This window comes from Somniosus microcephalus, chromosome 10 (genome assembly GCF_052327205.1).
Source record: "Somniosus microcephalus isolate GS21.2 chromosome 10, FLI_Smic_1.0, whole genome shotgun sequence".
Classification (NCBI taxonomy): domain Eukaryota; kingdom Metazoa; phylum Chordata; class Chondrichthyes; order Squaliformes; family Somniosidae; genus Somniosus; species Somniosus microcephalus.
Window position 1 is genome coordinate 203732663 of NC_140996.1, and position 14936 is coordinate 203747598.

General features: G+C 44.1%; 1 protein-coding gene across 3 annotated transcripts in view; it reads left to right on the forward strand.

The window, feature by feature from the left end:
* The first annotated feature begins 1078 nt into the window (after positions 1 to 1078).
* Positions 1079 to 14936, forward strand: part of mrpl48 (mitochondrial ribosomal protein L48) — a 59648-nt gene continuing 45790 nt past the window's right edge. Inside the window, exons 1-3 of one of the 3 annotated variants that reach the window (XM_085999462.1) lie at positions 1079 to 1118; positions 2552 to 2607; positions 10296 to 10333. In XM_085999462.1, coding sequence (XP_085855588.1) covers positions 2573 to 2607; positions 10296 to 10333 — 73 coding nt within the window. In that variant the 5' untranslated portion in view covers positions 1079 to 1118; positions 2552 to 2572. Of the gene's footprint in view, positions 1197 to 2551; positions 2608 to 10295; positions 10334 to 14936 lie in introns of all 3 variants that reach the window. The other 2 variants (XM_085999463.1, XM_085999461.1) reach the window with 2 other exon arrangements.

The following is a 14936-nucleotide window of genomic DNA, read 5'->3' on the forward strand; positions in this document are numbered from 1 at the left end:
GAGAGGCAGTCTGCCACCAGGTTGTCCTTACCGGCCATGTGCCGTATATCCGTGGTGAATTCGGATATGTAGGTCAGTTGACACTGCTGTCAGGCTGACCACGGTTCGGCGGTCTTGGACATTGCAAAGGTCAGCGGCTTATGGTCCACAAAAGCGGTGAAAGGACGTCCTTCCAGAAGGAACCGAAAATGGCGGATGGCCAGAAAAAGGGCGAGCAACTCCCGGTCGAACGTGCTGTATGCTCTCTCGTTCTGCCGTAGTTGACGGCTGAAGAACGCCAACGGCTGCCACGTCCCGTTCACCCACTGCTGTTGCACAGCACCGACTGCGTAGTAGATGCGTCGGTGGTGAGGGCGATGGTGGCTCCTGGCAGCGGGTGCGCCAGCATAGTCGCGTTGGCTAAGGCGCTTTTGGTGTCGGCGAACGCTTAGGCCATGTCATCCGTTGAGAATAGTACGTTTTTAATTACTGTAACCTATATTGTTTTGCACTAAATACTGATCATTTACCTGCTTTATTTGAATATAAGTTGCAGAAATTGTTCTGCACATGCATGTAGGAATGCACCATAATATGTGAGTCCACCTAGGCGTTTTCTGCAAACTGCCTATTTTAAATGAGGCAGCCAAAAAATAGAATTTTCTTGTCTGATGTTCATGTCTCAAAATAACCAGATGGCCACTCCCTTATAATGGATATACAATGAATTATATAATAGATAAACAATAATAGATTCAACTCATTAAATGAATAAGCTACTTTTCTTTAAAAAGATACATGCAGAAATTATTAATTTTTTTCACAAAAGCAATGGTTTTCGTTGGACGTAATTGAATATTAATAGGTTTGGTTGCTCTTCTCCCCCCACTATAATTTCAACAAAAGAACAAACATATCTATCTAAAATAAGTGTGTTTCCTCCCCCTAAAAAATCTCTTGTCCAACATATTTATTTACTTCTTACTATTCAATTAAATGACTCCCTTAAATAGATAATTCTTTTTTGTTACATTTTATTTTTTATCTAAAAGCATTTTGCGACTTGCGCTGGACCCGGAACGCATGTTCTCGGGGTTTGATGGTGCGGTGGGAGATTTCGGAGCGGGTTTCCGGGAGAGGTTTGTGTGCAGGATCTGGAGCTGTAAAGCTGTAATTTTATTTAAACGGTCTCAGCCATGAATCCTGTTCTAACGAAGGTGATTTATAGCAAAACAATTATTATTTTACGTGAAGGTTCCCTGTAACCCTGAGGTGGTTGCAGTGTATATCAGTCAATCTCAGTCCTGTAAATACACAGCCTGAACCTCCAGTGTGTGTGAGAGATGGGGGGCAGGGCAGGGCAGGGCTGGGCTTAGGTTTGGGTATTATTCTCAGCGTTGGCAACAACTTCTGAAAATGGTGCGGAATGCCACACATTCCAACCCTATTTAAACATACAGAAGAGCTAAGGTTAGGTTATAAGCAAAGCCACTGGTTCATCCTCACTCAGTTTTATCTTTTTTATTTAATGGGATGGGGGAATGAGGCGATCTTTACTGGTGTTCTGCGATTCTGCTCATTTTTTCCGTGAAATCCTTTTTGTCAAGTCCAGAAAGAAACAGAAAAATAAACCAGGTCTTGACTTCTCTGATTTGCTGCTGATGAAAATTCACTATCTTAAGAACGTTAATGTATGTACATCATATAAGACAGGGTTGAGTGGCATACAGTTTATACGATATTTCCAGACAACCCATTCAAAAATAGCAACTATATGTGTAGTATTTTTTAAGGCCTGACATAGAACAAAATAGATTATATTTCACCAGAATGAGTGAGCCTTACTCCGAATGCATGACACATGACAGGTCTTGTTTCTCGGTGCACAGCATAATTCCAACACATTTCTTTAGAAGAGGTTTTCAATCAGTCGTCATTGTTTATTTTTTCTTGCGTAATAAAATCTCATTGTTTTGAATTGCCTAACTTTCACAAATAGATCAACTCTTTACTTATCTGATGGCTCTGAATTTATCTCAATGAGTAATTGCACCGTACAGAGCAGGAAGATTTCGGGTCTCTGCTGGGGAGCAGTAAAGGTGCTACAACTGGCCTCAGTGCTTAACAATAATTTGGGATAGAAAATTCAACCAGGGTTCCTGCTATTAAGCGCTCTGTAGCACTTTGCTGGAAGTGTATGTTGATAATGGGTGAGCACTGGAGTGGACTTGAGTGTGATGACAGCCAGAGTTGAATAGACTGCCAAGGCTCATGTATAAATAATGGACACTTGATTAAAGTACTTGGGGTGACTGCTGCCCATGGATCTCTACCCCAGCTAGGAAGTAATACCTTCGGGAGAGAAGGGGAGGAGAGAAATTGGCAAGGAAAGAAAACTCCTTCTTTTTCTTTAACTAATTTTATTTCCCATTTCATACTAACTGATACACCAAATTGTGGCTGGTTAATTCATTTTAATAAGTGCAATTGGTTTCAGATTGATAAGGCAGTTAAAGTTTTGATTTCACTTTCACTGTATTTCTCACCATATACTCTCGCATCTTGCTTGCAGATCCTGTGTGTAAGAAATGAAATGCTCTTAAAACAAGCTGCTGCTACAGTCTTCAGGTAAGGATTGTAAAGTGGAAGCACTTGTTGCGAAACCCATAATTTACCAATTTGCCCAAAATAGTACCACCTTTGTTGTGCTTCTCCCTCCCCCACCCCCACCCCACCCCACCCCACCCCAAGAGTACCTGGATCTGTTTCACAGGAAATTATTTTAATTTTATTGCTGAATAAGAAAACATGTCTGTTCAATGAACATAAGAAATAGGAGCAGGAGTCGGCCATTCGGCCCTTCAAGCCTGCTCCGCCATTCAATAAGGTCATGGCTGACCTTCTACCTCAACTCCACTTTCCCGCACTATCCCCAGATCCCTTGATTCCCTTAATATCCAAAAATCTATCAACCTCTGTCTTGAATATACTCAACGACTGAGCATCCACAGCCCTCTGGGGTAGAGAATTCCAAAGATTCACCACCCTCTGAGTGAAGAAATTTCTCCTCATCTCAGTCCTAAATGGCTGACCCCTTATTCTGAGACTGTGACCCCTGGTTCTAGACTCCGCAGCCAGGGGAAACATCCTCCCTGCATTTACCCTGTCAAGCCCTGTAAGAATTTTGTATGTTTCAATGAGATCACCTCTCATTCTTCTGAACTCTAGAGAATATACACCTAGTCTACTCAGTCTCTCCTCATAGGACAATCCCCCCATCCCAGGAATCAGTCTGGTGAACCTTCGTTGCACTTCCTCTATGGCAAGTATATCCTTCCTTAGGCAAGGAGACTAAAATTGTACACAATACTCCAGGTATGATCTCACCAGGGCCCTATATAATTGCAGTAAGACATCTTTACACTTATACTCAAATCCTTTTGTAATAAAGACCAACATACCATTTGCTTTCCTAATTGCTCGCTGTACCTGCATATTAACTTTCAGTGATTTGTGTACAAGGACACCCCAGTCCTGCTGAACACCAACATTTCCCAATCTCTCACCATTTAAAAAATACTCTGCTTTTCTATTTTTCCTACCAAAGTGGATAACTTCATATTTCTCCACATTATATTCCATTTGCCATGTTCTTGCCCACTTGCTTAACCTGTCTATATCCCCTTGCAGCCTCCTTGCATCCTCCTCACAACTTACATTCCCGCCTAGCCTAGCATCAGCAAACTTGGATATATTACATTTGGTCCCCTCATTCAAATCATTGATATAGATTGTAAATAGCTGAGGCCCAAGCACTGATCCTTATGATACCCCACTAGTTACAGCCTCCCAACCCGAAAATGACCCGTTTATTCCTACTTTCTGTTTTCTGTCCGTTAACCAATCCTTAATCCATGCTAGTATATTACCCTCAATCCCATGAACCCTAATTTTATTATAAAACCTCTTGTGTGGCACCTTATCGAATGCTTCTGAAAATCCAAATACACTACATCCACTGGTTCCCCCTCACCTATCCTACTAGTTTCAACCTCAAAAAACTCTTAACAGATTTGTCAAACGTGATTTCCCTTTCATAAATCCGTGTTGACTCTGCCCAATCCTATTATTATTTTCTAAGTGCCCTGTTACCATGTCCTTAATAATAGATTCTAGCATTTTCCCTACTACTGATGTTAGGCTAACTGGTCTATAGTTCCCCGATTTCTCTCGCCCTCCTTTATTAAATAGTGGGGTTACATTTACTACCTTTCAATTTGCGGGAACCATTCCAGAATCTATGGAATTTTGGAAGATGACAACCAATGCATCCACTACCTCTATAGCCACCTCTTTTAAAACCCTAGGATATAGGCCATAAGTTCGAGCGGATTTATCGACTTTCAGTCTCATTAATTTCTCCAGTACTATTCCCTCACTAATACTAATTTCTTTCAGTTCCTCATTCTCACTAGACCCTTGGTTCTCCACTATTTCCGGGTGGTTTTATACATCTTCCGTGAAGACAGACACAAAGGCCACGAATTTGCCGGCGCTCAGAGGGCGGGTTTGGAGATGGGTCTGCTGTCAAAATAGCAAAGATTGACAGCGGGTAGGAAACCCGCTGTCAACCTGCCTCCACGCGAGTCTCCCAGGTGTCGCATCTGTCAGCGGAGAACTGACCCGACACCAAGCGGTGGGGGATACAATTGAGCTCATTAAATGGCTTGTTAAAAGTCAATTTAAACTATTTTGAGGCTTCCTTCCAATTTTACGTTCTCCCCCACGGGTTACCTGCTGCTCGGGGAAAACGCCAGCTCACCCTGGCGTGATTTGAGTCTGCTCTGATGTTTCTGATAAGCTGACAGCTGCAAAAGTGGTGTAAAGGATACCATGTTGCAGATGGTCAATTTCAGAGCGCAGAAAATGTTGGTTACTGCATTTTTAATACATATAGAGATTTCAGTAGGCAGTTCAGAGACGGTTCACACGATTGATTCCTGGGATGAGGGGGTTGACTTATGAAGAAAGGTTGAACAGGTTGGGCCTATGCTTATTGGAATTTAGAAGAGTGCAAGGTGATCTTATTGAAACATATAAGATACTGAGGGGGCTCGACAAGGTAGATGCAGAGAGGATGTTTCCCCTCGTGGGGAAATCTAGAACTCGGGGGCATAGTTTCAGAATAAAGGGTCGCCCTTTTAGAACTGAGATGAGGAGGAATTTCTTCTCTCGGAGGGTCGTAAATCTGTGAAATTCTCTGCCCCAGAGAGCCGTGGAGGCTGGGTCATTAAATACATTTAAGGTGGAGATAGACAGATTTTTGCAAGATAGGGAGTGAAGGGTTATGGGGAGCGGGCTGGGAAGTGGCTTTGAGCCCAAGATCAGCCATGATCTTATTGAATGGCAGAGCAGGCTCGAGGGGCCAAGTGGCCTAATCCTGCTCCTATTTCTTTAGCTTACAAGTTTTTATATCCAACTGAACGTCCAGATCCACCTCATTGGGAGAACCTCTCTCACCATTGACAGATCGCTTCTGTCATCTCACCTGCAGCCGCCATCTTTGGAACAACATCGGTGCCCTTGAAAAAAATCAGACTTTGGTCCTCCGAATCCTTCCACGATCAGCCCCAACACCAACATCACCAGGCACACCAACTTCACCAACAACATCACCAACCTTCTCCGCCATTACCTGATGCTGCACTGGACACAGGGCATCTGCCCCTGACAACATTGATGCCCGGGAGGCCAGCGATGACATCACCATGGCCAGATTTACTTCACTTGACGCTGTTAACCCTGGCTGCCACATGATGCGCTAGGTTGGCACCAGCACTGTGAAGCATCCCTTTAATGTCCAAGCCATTCCATGCACACTCATCACTATAGTTGGGGGGGGGGGGAAGTTATGTGTGAACATTCACTGGAACTCAGTAAGACACTTCTCAAGGTGCGCTCAGATCTGTCCAATAAGAGGCAGTTTTCAAAAAATAGATTTCATTGTATGACAACACATTACCAGAAACTTCACATGGACACTGGCTAAACCTCTCAAATGCCTACCCTTGTGTGTTGTTAGTTGGTAGTAGGATGAGGGTGAGTGTGAGGGGTGGCTAGTGAGATGAGGAACTGATAATGTAGTTAGAGAGGGTTGGGTGGAGGTACAAGGTAAGTTGGTGTGAGTAAGGATGTGCAGGAGAAGGGTATGGAAGGCAGAGTGGTGGGGATGTGTTGAGTGGCACAGCAGGTGAGTTTGAGTGTGGCTTTGCAGTAACGTTTCGTGATCTATTGAGATCATTGAAAGGCTGGCGCTACTGCAGCCAGGGACCCCTGACAACATCCCTGCGTTTGCCCTCGTGCAGTGTGCAACCAGGCTGCGTTGGTGTCCTGGGGAGGTCTCTTCCGCCCTTGGAAGGGAAGAAAACCTCCATGCGTGCTGTGACTTCCTCCATAAGCAAATGGAGGGAGTCATTGGAGAGCCTGGGTGCAAGCGTCCACCTTTGTGCAGTGCTTGTCAGTGTTTGCAACACCTCAATGCTGTAGAACACTGACAGAACAACTGTCAAACTCCATGTGGACGTGGTCCCTTTAAGGAAACCGGCTGATGACGCGTCATCAAATGACGTCAACAGACCCGCTTCCTGTTGATTGGCCGGGAGCAGGACCAGAACCCGTAAACCAGCTCTCCCCCCACCATCCCGCCTCCGCTGGGAAATCCGCGGCCAAAGTATTTGTTTAATTTCTCTGCCACTTCCTTATGCCCCGTTATAATTTCTTCTGTCTCAGCCTGTAAGGGACCCACATTTACTTTCGCTAATCTTTTCCTTTTTACATACCTATAGAAGCTTTTACAGTCTGTTTTTATGTCTCTCGCTAGTTTACTCTCATTTTATTTTCCGTTTCTTTATCAATTTCTTGGTCCTCCTTTGCTGAATTCTAAAATCCTCCCAATCCTCAGGCTTACTACTCTTTTTAGCAGCATTATAGGCCTCTTCCTTTAACCTAATAGGAAAGAAATAGGAGCAGGAGTAGGTCACACGGCCTCTCGAGCCTGCTGTGCCATTCAGTAAGATCATGGCTGATCTTCTACCTTTCACTCCACTTTCCTACTCTGTCCCCATATCCTTTGATTCCCTTAGTGTCCAAAAGTCTATTGATCTCATTCTTGAATATATTTAACGACTGAGAGTCCACAGCTCTCTGGGGTAGAGAATTCCAAAGATTCACAACCGTCTGAGTGAAGAAATTTCTCCTCATCTCAGTCCTAAATGGCCGACCCCTTATCCTGAGACTATGACCCCTGGTTCTAGAATCTCCAATGTCAAATCAGAATTTTTTTTAAGAAGTGCTTACCTTTTTTTGATAATGAAGACGAGACTCTATAATTGTGCAAGTTTTACATGTAGTAAACGTTGCTGCTCTTGGGCTCTATTCCTTGGCTCTGGGATTAACAAGAACCGGTAGCAGAGAGTAGTGTTTGTTTTAAACAAATCTGCTTGCAGACCTTGATTTTTGCAATAAGGGATTTTTTTAAAAAAATCTTTAAAAATAATAATATTTGAAATGGAATGTTTGGTAAGTGACATATTTTTCCAGAGTCTTTAATGTCAAACGCCTTAAAAAGTGTTGGGTGGACGTGAATAGAGTAAAGATTAATGTTTTTGTTTTAATATTCAAGTTTTGAAATCAAACAATTTCATTCTAGAGGTTTATTAATGGATGAGATCCACTACAAGATTTAACAATATGCACCAGAATCACTTATTTATTCTATTACATCCTCTTTTAGGTCCTTGTTCTCTTGTGTCATGTATGTTTCATAGCTAAGACAGCAACCAAACACCTTGCTCCCAACTCTCCGTGTGACATGCAGCTGCTTGGAGATATGAGAGAATTGCCTGGGTTAAATTGTCCTCCATCATTCTCTCTGAGGAAGTTTTCTTTTATTCATTCACAGGATTTATGCGGCGCTGCAAGGCCAGCATTTAATGCCCATTCCTAATTGCCCTTGAGAAGGTGGTGGTGAGCCGCCTTGAACCGCTGCAGTCTGTGTGGTGAAGGTACTCCCACAGTGCTGTTAGGGAGGGAGTTTCAGGATTTTTACCCAGCGAAAATGAAGGAACAGCGATATATCCAAGTCAGGATGGTGTGCGACTTGGAGGTGGTGGTGTTCTCATGCGCCTGCAGTCCTTGTCCTTCTAGTTGGTGGAGGTCGGGGTTTGGGAGGTGCTGTCGAAGAATCCTTGACGAGTTGCTGCAGTGCATCTTGTAGCTGGTACATTGCGCCGATGGTAGAGGGAGTGAACGTTTAAGGTGGTGAATGGGGTGTCGATCACGCGGGCTGCTATGTTCTGGATGGTGTCGAGCTTCTTGAATGTTGTTGGAGCTGCACTCATCCAGGCAAGTGGTGAGTATGCCATCACACTCCTGACTTGTGCCTTGTACAGTAGGTGGTGGAAAGGTTTTGGGGAGTTGGGAGGTGAGTCACTCACCACAGAATACCCAGACTCTGACCTGCTCTTGCAGCCACAGTATTTATGTGGCTGGTCCAGTTAAGTTTCTGGGTCCAGTTAAGTTTCTGGAGGAAGTTCCTATCCCATTTCCCCCATGCAGTGTTTCTTCCACCTAAGAGCGAGGCTTGATGTTTTGAGCTAAGTTTTACATGTTTGGGGCACAGGGCATTGAACAACTAATTTTATTGTTTTGTCCTGTGCAATGTTTTCCTCCTAAAACTTCATTGAATGAAGGGAGGACATATTCACGTCCATGCATTCAACTGCAAAGTCACAGAAGAACAAGTAATACCTTGAAAATGTGATTGTGGTGTTCTCGTATAGTTAAGGGAGGTGTATTGCCCCATCAACACTGCTGTATTTGATAAATGAATTACAAAAATAAGAAATGAAACAATAGACTCAACAGAAGCTAAATGCACCATATTTTTTTTAAATTATAGAAAACTACAATTTGCACCTTTACGTCAGAAACGTCCCAAGGCACTTCACAGAATGTAAACAGACCAAAATGGATGCCGAGCCAAAGGAGGAGATATTAGATGGGGATGAGCTGTTCTTTAAGGCGGGTGGTAGAAAGGCAGAGAAGTTTAGGATGGTGATTCCAGAGCTTGGGGCTTAGACGGCTGTCGGCATGGCTGCCAATGTTGGGGCTTGGGGAGTGGGGCGAGTCAGAGGAACGCAGAGTTCTCGGAGGCTTGTAGGGCTGGAGAAGGTTACAGAAATAGGGAGGGCGAGGCCATGAAGGGATTTAAGCATGAGGATGAGAATATAAAATTTGTGGCGTTCAGAGAACTGGAAGCCAATGTAGGTCAGCATGGACAGAGGTGATGAGTGCATGGGACTTGGTGCAGGGTGAATGAATTGATGTTTATGGAGGATGGGCGGGCCAGCCGGGAGTGCATTGGAATAGTCAAGTCTGGAGATGACAAAGGCGGAAGGTTTCAGAAGCAGGTGATTTAAGGCAAGGACGGAGGTGGACCATGTTATGGAGGTGGCAGTAGGCCGGCTTTGTGATGGAGAGATTATGGCGATGGAAGCTCAGCTCGGGGTTGAAAGGACTCTTTGAGATTGTGATCCGTCCAATTCAAGCTTTCAATTAATATTACAAAGAACCAGCAAGATCCCTGTTTTTTGGCCTACCTGTATTTTATGTGCTGGGTTGCATAAAGGCTGCACGTGAATGTTGACTGCATCCACGATATGCCAGGATATGAGAACAAGGGTATAGGTTAAAACTGGTGAAAGGAAAGTTTAGGACAGATGTCAGGAAGAATGTCAAGCAACAAATGGTCTTCAGGATGGGGTAACTGGAGATGGTTGGGTTTGGGCAGGAGAAGTTTAAGTTTTTCTTTATTCTAATTGGTTGGGCCGAATATGTCTATCTTGTGGTTATATATGGTGTGGAGATGCCGGAGTTGGACTGGGGTGGACAAATGTAAGAAGTCACACAACACCAGGTTATAGTCCAACAGCTTTAAAAGCTGTTGGACTATAACCTGGTGTTGTGTGACTTCTTACATTTGTGGTTATATAAGCTGTGATCTATTATCTTTGAAAGGGCAGGCATCTTTTGTTGATGCAGGCTTGTGACACCAACTGCCCTCTTTTTTGTACAATGCAAACCTCCCCATATCTTTCCATTTGGTTTATGAACTATAATTCCAAGTTACCTCTCAGCTGTTAGGATTTTAAACTTGGCAAGGTAGATTTTCCTCAAATCAAACTTTTCCGATTTTCAAAATAGAAATTAACTGTATTTTTGCAGCATAAAAATAGAATTTCACTGGTCTTTTTCAGGTTGACCTCCTTCAGACCGCCTCCTTTGTGGTTTACAGGTTAGAAAGCCTTTATTTGATTTATTGCAAAATATTGTCTCGCGAAAAGGATCCAGTTTATTAGGAATAGAGTTCACACCTTTCAATGTATTTACTTAATGTCCCCCTGGTGATTTTCGGGCCACACTACTTCTCCAAGTTAGACAGTCTTTCCAGTTTCTGCCCATGATCCCTTGCATTTGTTGGTAGAACACTCTCACTCTTACTCCATTTACTTTTCTTGGGGAAAGCATCTTACCTCTGCTTAGTATAGCAAGATCCCAAGATAGTTACGGATGAGGAATGTCAGCCTGTCTTAATTCATTCACCAGAAAGATCCTCTCATTTCAGCGTCCAATTATTTCTTTAAAAGTTCACAGATTTTCATCTTCATTACTTTTCATGGAAGATATGTTGATCATTCTTTGTTAAAGGAGAATCTCCTCACATCAGTCCTGAACTTACATTTTATGTTAGGGCTCAAAGGCAATAAAGGCCTTCATAGGGCCATTACAGGACATTGCAAGTCAAATTCCAGTTAATTCCCAGGAAAATGTTAAATGACTACTTTGCATGAGTCTTCACTCCGGTATATACTTAGGCCCCGATATTTACTGGGGCAGTATTTCCAAGTGGTTGTGGGGGGAGGAAGTCTGGATTTCCCTGAATGCCGTCTAGTTTTGACTCCACAGCGTGTGTGTTTTCCTTTTTAAACAGGATCCCTGCCCGGAAACCAGCCTGATTGATGGGCTTGGCTCCCTGTCAGGCGGGGAACGCTGCAGCAGAGGCTGCAGCCCAGGAGCAGATAAGTTTGTGCTGCTGGGGTAGAGATCACGAGGGGGTTGGTGGAGAGGGGGAATGGGGGGGATACAGGGTGGCTTGTGGGGGGGGTGGAGGGTGGGGTATGATGGAATGGGGCCGGAGACAGAGTGGGGGGTCGGTGATTATATGGGGGGCATGGGCGGGTGATCGCAGGGAGGGAAGCAGGTTAGCTTGGAGGGATGGGGGGAAGCATTCAAGCTCCTCCTGCCCCACAAGCAGTGCTGGAAATGTAGATACCTCTTCCACGCAGCAGTCCTCGCCTCTCTTTAGTTGCCGGGTTTCCTGAGGTACGAGAAACCCGGCCAGCCAGGGATAATCCTAAAATGGAGATAAAATCTGAGGAACGCAGCCTCATTAAAATATCTAAATGAGCAACCTTCCTCCTGGAGCGGGTTGGTTGCCCGCTCCCCCGTCCCTCCTCTGTTAAAAGTGGAAGTGGGTGGGTTCGAGGTGGATTGGGTTCAGGTTTGAGATTCAAAACATTTTTACATCCCACCCGACCCAAACTCACCCATTTTAGGGGGTTAAAATTGCCCTTTGTTTCTATTAATGCAACGTGCAGTTAACACTAAAGTGGAGAATATCAAAGTGAATGCACATATAATCCAGGAAAACAGAGGTCTCCAATCACTAGGGCTGCTGGGCCTGACAGCATTCACCCCAGGTTGTTCAAAGCAAGGTGTGGGGGGCGGTGTTGAGTGAGCTGCTAGCTTATATAAACGGTAGTTCATTAGAGACTGGGATTGTTCCCATGGATTGGAGGGAGGCCAATATTTAAAAAGGGCATTAAGTCAGAACCAGGAAATTATAGATCCATTAGCTTAACTTCAATTAATGGAAAGTTGTTAGAAGAAATCACCTGTAACCTCCGCACCCCCTCCCCCCGGCGATCTCTACACCAGCAGTACAAACTTACCTGCTCCTCGGCTGTGGCCTCTGATTTATGGAATCTGCTTCCAGCACCTTTTCAGGTAGAGCGTTCCCCGCCCGACAGAGAGCCAAGCCTGTCAATCAGGCTGGCTTCTGGTTGGAGATCCTGTTTAAGCAACGCTTCGATTTTAAAATTCTCATCCTTGATTTCAAATCCCTCCATGGCCTCGCCCCTCCCTATCTCTGTAATCTCCTCCAGCCCCACAACCCTCCGAGATATCTGCGCTCCTCTAATTCTGGCCTCTTGAACACCCCCGATTTTAATCGTTCTACCATTGGCGGCCATGGCTTCAGCTGCCAAGACCCTAAGCTCTGGAATTTCCTCCCTAAACCTCTCCACCTTTCTACCTCTCTCCTCCTTTAAGACACTCCTTAAAACCTACCTCTCTGCCCTAATATCTCCTTATGTGGCTCGGTGTCAAATTTTGTTTGATAGCGCTCCTGTGAAGCGCCTTGGGATGTTTTATGTTAAAGGCTTTATATAAATAAAAGTTTTTGTTGTTGCGATGCCCTGTATGACCACCTGGACATGGTAGGCTTTATTAGAGACTCGCAACCTGGCTTCTGGAAAAGAAAGTCATGTCTCACCAACCTGGTTGAATTTTGTTTTGAGGCGGTAACTAGTTTGGTGAATGAGGTAGCCCTGTTGACATTATTTATTTAGACTTTCACAAAGCTTTTGAGAAGGTGCTGCATAATATGTTACTTCATAAGATAGAGTCCTGGATTGGATAGGGAATTGGTTGTGTTCGCACAGGCAGAGGGTTGTTATCAATGGAAGTGGTTCTGCGTGGTTACTAGTGAAGCCCCACAGGGATCTGTGTTGGGACTGCTGCTCTTCATGATCTATATTAATGATCTAGACGATGGTGTCGCGGATACTGTCCACAAGTTCGCGGGTGACTGAAAGATATGTGCTAGTGTTGAGCCCCTAGATGAGAAAAAGACTGCAGTCTGATCTAAATACGATGAGGGAAATGGGCTTTCATTGTCATTTAATGTAGATAAGTGTAGTGTCATGCATGTGGGTAGGGCTAATGTCAAGCCATGTATATACCATATAATAAGTACGGAATTGAAGTCTGTTGAGCGGGAAAAGGACCTCGGCAGTATAGTACAAGTCTCTGAAGGCACACGGCTAATAGCTGTGAGGCTATTGTGGAGTCAAATAGAGTACTAGGGTGCTTTGCAAGGAAATTCAGTATAAACAAAGAACTATAGTGTCCCTGTACAAGACTTTAGTTAGGCCTCATCTGGAATACTGTGTTCAGTTTTGGTCTCCTCACATGGCGGGTGATATAGACGTCCTGGAAAAGGTTAAAAGGAGGGCCACTAGAATGATCCCAAGTTTAAAACCCTTGGTTAGCACGATCGAATTAGAGAACTGGGTCTTTTTACTGTAGAAATGCATAGGTTTTGGGAAGATTTAAGTGAAATGTTTAAAATGATGAAGGGACTAGACTGTGTCTCTGTGAATAGACTATTTCATAGAATCATAGAAACTTGCAGCACAGGAGGAGGCCATTCGGCCCGTTGTGCCTGTGCTGGCTCTTTGAAAGCGCAGTCGTGCTTAGTCCCACACCCCTGCTTTTTGTCCGTAATCCTGTAAGTTCCACACCCTCCAATACCTGTCCAACTCATTTTTAAAATTATTTATGGAATCAGCTTCCACCACCTTTTCAGGCAGAGCGTTCCAGATCCCGACAACTCTCTGAGTGAAAACATTCTTCCTCATCTCCCCTCTAGATCCTTTGCCAATGATTTTGAATCTATGACCTCTAGTTATTGACCCACTCGCCAGAGGGAATAGCTTCTCTCTATCGAAACCTCCCATCATCTTGAAAATCTCGATTAGGTCACCTCTGTTCCAAGCAGAACAGTCCTAACTTTTCCAGCCCCTCCTCATAACTGAAGTCCCTCATCCCTGGTAAACCTTCTCTGTACCCTTTCTAAAGTCTTTACACCTTTCCTGAAGTGTGGTGCCCAGAATTGTCCACAATAATCCAGCAGAGGCCTAACCAGTGCATCACTTCACGCTTCCCCGCATTGAACACCATCTGCCATGCTTCTGCCCATTTCACCATCCTGTTTATGTCATCCTGAAGCCTATAAATATCCTCATCGCCAACTACTAATTTGCCAAGTTTTGTATCATCTGCAAACTTTATAATGCTGCTCCCTGCACCTGAATCTAGGTCGTTTATAAAAATTGGAAAGAGTAATTGACTCAAAACTGACCCTTGGGGAACACCATTGCAAACCACCTCCCAGTCTGAACAACATCCATCCACCACCACCCTTTGTTTCCTGTCACTGAGCCAATTTTGTATCCATACCACCACTTTCCCCTTAATTCCATGGGCTTCCATCTTCTTAATAAGCCTCCTGTGTGGCATTTTGTCAAATGCCTTCTGAAGGTCCATTTTTACAACATCTACCTTGATCAACCTTCTGTGTTACCTCATCAAATAATTCAATTAAGTTAGTCAGTCACGATTTGCCTTTAACAATCCATGCTATCTCTCCTTGATTAACCCATGCCTTTCCAAATGAAAGTTTATTTTGTCCCTGATGATGGTTTCCAATAACTTCCCCATCACTGATGTTAGGCTGACTGGCCTGTAGTTTACTGGTTTATCCCTCTCCCCTTTCTTGAATTGTGGCATAACATTAGCAACCCTCCAGTCCTCTGGCACTACTCCTGTATCCAGTGATGATTGAAAGATTTTCACCAATGCCTTTGCTATTTCTACCTTTTTGCTTCAATCAGCAACCTAGGATGCATTGCATCTGGACCACGTGACTTACCAACTTTCAGTAATGTTGATCTTTTTAGTACATCTTCTCTATCTATTACTATCCTGTCCATAAC